Source organism: Solanum tuberosum, unplaced genomic scaffold (assembly GCF_000226075.1).
Source record: "Solanum tuberosum cultivar DM 1-3 516 R44 unplaced genomic scaffold, SolTub_3.0 scf00331, whole genome shotgun sequence".
NCBI lineage: Eukaryota > Viridiplantae > Streptophyta > Magnoliopsida > Solanales > Solanaceae > Solanum > Solanum tuberosum.
This window is the reverse complement of record NW_006239253.1, coordinates 169,942-175,349: the sequence shown is the minus strand read 5'-3', so window position 1 is coordinate 175,349 and position 5,408 is coordinate 169,942. Positions and strand designations below refer to the sequence as shown.

Sequence of the window (5,408 nt, the reverse complement as noted above, 5' to 3'; positions counted from 1 at the left end):
GTATTGATTATATAACAAATTATATCAAAAAGATTTTTCTATATATACATACATAAGTATTGAATTCTATTAACTTCTTAACTTAATATATATTTTTTAGTAAAAAGGAGCAAATAAATATTATTGGTATTTTTTTACTATATTAACTAGGTGAAACTTTTGGTATATACTATATAGAAATAGTTAAATAATGAATAAAGCCAAATCACCGACGCAGTGGACCAAACCAATACACAGATGACAGAACTACGTGTCTTGTCTAACGAGCTTTTGTGTATCTAACCACAAAAATAAACAGTGACTCTTTCCTGTGAAAAAGATAAAGACAGAATTTTATCATCTTAACATAAAAAAAAAATATACATTTTTTTTTATGTATTTAGTAACACATAAGTACAAAAATTAATTTGCACAGCTAATATTTTACTACATTTTTTCCTAATTACAAAAACATTGTATTAATGAAACATAACCAACCACCTTCATTTTCTCTACCACTGCTAATAAATTCTGTTCTATTGCAAATGTGGCAATTACAAGCTATATTATCTCTTTGTTCAGATCTAACAAATATATCTGAAATGTCGCATGAAATCATTTCGAGTAGAAAAACTTGCCGACATTATTGGGATACTTTCTTATTAACAGTCTTCACTTCACTTCACACCCATAGCATTTTGTAATTTGGTAACAACTTTTCCTCTTACATCTTCTGTTCTTCTTCTTCTTCTGGGTTTTCTGCATTTTTTTTTTTTTTTGCAAGTGAGTAAAATGTTCATGAAAGAAAGAGATTCAGAAAAAATCATCTGGCATCAAATGCGAATCTCTTCTATAACGCCATTTTCGATATTTCCTTTGCCCAAATTCATGTTATGGTTAATACTATTCGTATTAACCATTTATGTTTTCACCACTCAAAAGTACCTTTCCTCTTCATCTTGTAACGACATTTTCATCACCAGTAGCAATATTATTTTACCAATTCATTCAAAAACCAACTCAACAATCTCTTCAAATGCTTCAATTATTGATCAACAGACCCGAATTTTACAAGAAAAAGAAGTTGAACAAACTAATTTAGAGCATGTAGTATTTGGAATTGCAGCTTCATCTAAGCTTTGGAACAAAAGGAAAGAATATATTAAGCTATGGTGGAAGCCTGAGAAGAAAATGAGGGGTGTTGTTTGGTTAGATAATTCCGTTAAAACGGAGAAAAATGAAAGTAAATCACTACCTGAATTAAGAATTTCAGCTGATACTTCACATTTTGCCTACAATAACAAGCAGGGGCATCGATCTGCTATTCGAATTTCGAGGATTTTATCGGAGACATTGAGGTTAGGGAAGGAGAATGTACGGTGGTTTGTGATGGGTGATGATGATACTGTATTCGTAACAGAGAATTTGTTGAGAATTTTGAATAAATATGATCATAATCAGTATTATTACATTGGTAGTTTGAGTGAAAGTCATTTGCAGAATATATATTTTTCTTATAGTATGGCTTATGGTGGTGGTGGATTTGCTATAAGTTATCCTTTAGCTAAAGCTATTGATAAAATGCAAGATAGGTGTATTCAAAGGTATCCAGGACTTTATGGTTCTGATGATAGAATGCAGGCTTGTATGGCAGAATTGGGGGTTCCACTTACTAAAGAACTCGGATTTCATCAGGTTCGTTTGCTTTGCTTCCTTGTATTTTATGTTGATTTTGTCTCTTTTTTTTTCGGTGTTATGATTATCACACAAAGTTTTCAATGTGGGAGCTTATTGTTCAGACTCTCCAAAAATGTTATCACACCTATGTTTGATCATCCAATGCACATTTTTTTTGAAGAGTCCGAGCAACATAGCTTGTGAATATAGAACTTGTTGGTTTATTGAATTTGGCCAAAAATGAGAACAGAAGACTCTGTTTGATATCTGACTATGATTTGTTGTTGGTGAATTGAAATTCAGTATGATGTATACGGGAACTTATTCGGGCTACTAGCATCACATCCAATAACACCATTGGTGTCGTTACACCATCTTGATGTCGTGGAGCCAATCTTTCCCAATGTTACTCAACTGCAGGCTTTACAGAAGCTCACAGTACCGATGAAACTCGACTCAGCTGGTATTATGCAACAATCCATTTGCTATGACAAAGTTAACAGTTGGACTATTTCAGTGTCATGGGGATTTGCAGTTCAAATATTTCGTGGAGTTCTTTCTCCACGCGAAATAGAAATGCCATCAAGGACTTTCTTAAATTGGTACAGAAGAGCGGATTATACTGCGTATGCTTTTAACACAAGGCCTGTTATGCGTAATCCATGTCAAAAGTCTTTCGTATTTTACATGTCAAGTGCTAAAATGGATTCTTACAACAATCAAACTGTGACTCAGTATACTCGTCATCGAGTTCCTCATCCATTATGTAGATGGAAAATGGCAAATCCTGCTGATGTTGAGAGAATTCAGGTTTATAAGAAGCCTGACCCCCAGCTATGGGATAGGGTAAGTTCCTCCTTATCGCGCATTTACAGTAATTTTGCATATTGATAACCTATTCTTTTGATGATATCTTAATTTGGTTAAGGAAAGCAAATAACTTCGTGTGATTAAGGGTCGAAATCTATCGATATATTATCCTGGTTTTAGAAAAATTTATCTTGTTAGCTAACTGGACAAAAACAATAGGAGCATTGTTAAGGCATTGACATATGACAAAAAGTTAGAGCCTTTCTTTTATAGCATAGTACATACACATACATTCAAACTTGACCTCTGTTGACAAGTAAACACATCAACTTTGAGTATGCATGCACATGTAGACACCTCAACTAGTCTCCAATGTGTCAATTGAACCCTCTAGACACTTCCAAAAATTATGTGACACGTCAGCATTGGGTGTCCACAAGACAGAGCGGGAACGAGTTTGAGTGATTAGTTGTCAATTGAGACCAAGTTGAGGTGCTAGATGTATTATGTTCTTCTTTTATCTAGAGAGCATAGACATACATTCAACCTTGACATCAGCTGCAAGTTAGCACATCAACTTTGAATATACACCTCCAGACACCTCAACTCGTCTCCACTGTATCAGTTGAACACTCCAACATTTAAAAATGAACCTCTAGGCACCTCTAAAATTTATGTGACGGACGTTCACAAGCCTGAGTGAGGATGAGTTGGAGTGATTAATTGTTAGTTGAGATCAAGTTGAAGCGTCTAGATTTATCATATCTTTCTTTTATATTTAGATGGGAGTTGGTTTCTACTTATAATGACTTTGTGTATTACTTATTGATGAACAGTCTCCAAGGAGGAATTGCTGCAGAGTGTTAAGCTCAAAGAAGAAAAGCATGGTGGTGGATGTAGGTGTATGTAGTGAAGATGAAGTTAGTGAAGTATGATGAATAATAATATGTGAGCCCACCTAATTAATAGTCAACTGTATTCTTCATTTATTGAATCTAATATTAGGAAAATTTTCCAAGAAAATTTTCTTGGATCTTCCAAGTTCCACTTAATGCCCCTAGGGTAAAAATATGATCTAGTGTAGCATAGTTTTTTTATGTAACTTTAAAATAATATTAATTCATTTCTTGGTCCCAAAATGTCTTTTTTTTTCCTTTTATTATATTGTCTTGTTTCATTTGCCATTCCTCCTAGTTTCTGCCTCTTGTGTTTTCTTGGTAAGTTAATGTGAATGAGTGAATCTACTACAAATTATATGACGTTTATTTATGTAATTTCATACATTTGGAAGCTAATTATATTCTATCCTAAAAGCTTTTTCGACTACCAAAATTTCATATTTTTTATTGCTCTTGGATACATTTCTTGGTTGTCCAATATATTGCAAATGATACATTACTTAATAAGAGGGATACACATCGAGGGGATAGGATTGTATTCGAGAGGAAGTTTTGTAATTTTTTTAAATGATAGGAAATTTTAGATATTATGATACCTTAAAATAATGTATCCATATAATTTTTCCTTTATTGTATAGTGGCCCCAAGGAGGTAACTTAGTGAGTTTGAAATTTATGAGTTTTTGCCTTTTTGGGGTGTGTCGGTGGAAAGGAATATATATATATTTATTAATGGAAAATGTTTTTTTAAGCACATAGGTGAATATTTTACTTGTTTTTTTTTTTTTTGGTGTTTCATATGTAAGTTAAACATATTCTTCAAAAAGCATGGTATATAATCTAGATAAATTATATGACAGACTGGGAGTAGGGGTGTGGGTTGGTGGTGATAGGGGCTATGGGCGTCGGGTAGAGGTATATTTGGCCATATTGGTATGGGTACCATTGAACCCATAACTTTTGACGTGGTGTGTAGATTTATGTGTGAAAGAAAATTAAAATTATAATACATATTCTTTTTCGTTTCAATTTATGTGGCACATTAAATTTTGGAGAGTCAGTCAAATATCACTTGTGGAACTTGTTTTTCCTACTTTTACTAAACAAGTCATATTTCTCATTTTAAAAAAAAGTGTTTCCTCGAGAAAATATTTTAAAAATATTTTAACTAACTAAACATAGAAAAGTATAAAAAAATATTTTTCCTCCATACCAAACATATCCGTAGGTTCAAATTCAATTGAAAGCAAACATAGTTATCAAAAGAAAAAGAACTAATGGAGACAAAAGAAGAAGAAAACTTGCACTAGTGAAAGATAGTAAGTAATACCTCGTGAAATTAATTAAAGGAAAAAGATAAATATATTTTTGAAATATGATGATGGTATGCATATACCTCTGTTATATTTTAAGATTATATATACCCTAATCGTCATACTTTTGGGTTGTATATAATCTTAAGCCTAACAGATGGGCACTTGGCTACATCTAAATAATTTAGATGGAGCCACATACATATTCATCCGTTAAGGCTTAAGTTTATATACATTCTAAAAGTATGATGGTAAAGATATATACAATCTTAAAGTAAAAAATAGTTATATACATATCATTTATCATAATTCAAGCATACATTTATCCTAGCTCAAGCATACATTTATCTAATATATACAATCTTAAAGTAAAAAAGAAGAAGGTATACACATATCATTTATCATAGTTCAAGCATACATTTAACCTTTTTTTCGTTAATTGAAATGCATTCAAATTGATCTAGATACTAAAAATCAATAATATTGGTGGTATGTGTTAAAAGTTTGAATCTCGAAGACATACGTAGGAAACAAGAATCAAAACATCATCCAGCATGACAGAATAGATGTGCTATTTAGTACTCCCAAGTGCTTCTTTTTTGTTGATTAAAATTTCCACAAGCATAATAGAGATGTTTAATTGAGTATTTGAGTAGAGTGAAAGGGAACTATGAAACATATTTTATGTATATTCACTACTAGAAAACGAGTAATTGGCATATTTACTGGTA

General features: G+C 32.1%; 1 protein-coding gene across 1 annotated transcript; it reads left to right on the top strand.

Moving 5' to 3' along the window:
• The first annotated feature begins 452 nt into the window (after positions 1 to 452).
• On the top strand, positions 453 to 3,599 carry LOC102601770 (uncharacterized). The gene is made up of 3 exons (XM_006360632.2): positions 453 to 1,674; positions 1,960 to 2,502; positions 3,303 to 3,599. Exons 1-3 carry the CDS (start codon positions 772 to 774, stop codon positions 3,399 to 3,401), a joined length of 1,545 nt encoding a protein of 514 aa, XP_006360694.1. The 5' UTR covers positions 453 to 771; the 3' UTR covers positions 3,402 to 3,599.
• Positions 3,600 to 5,408: the final 1,809 nt, after the last annotated feature.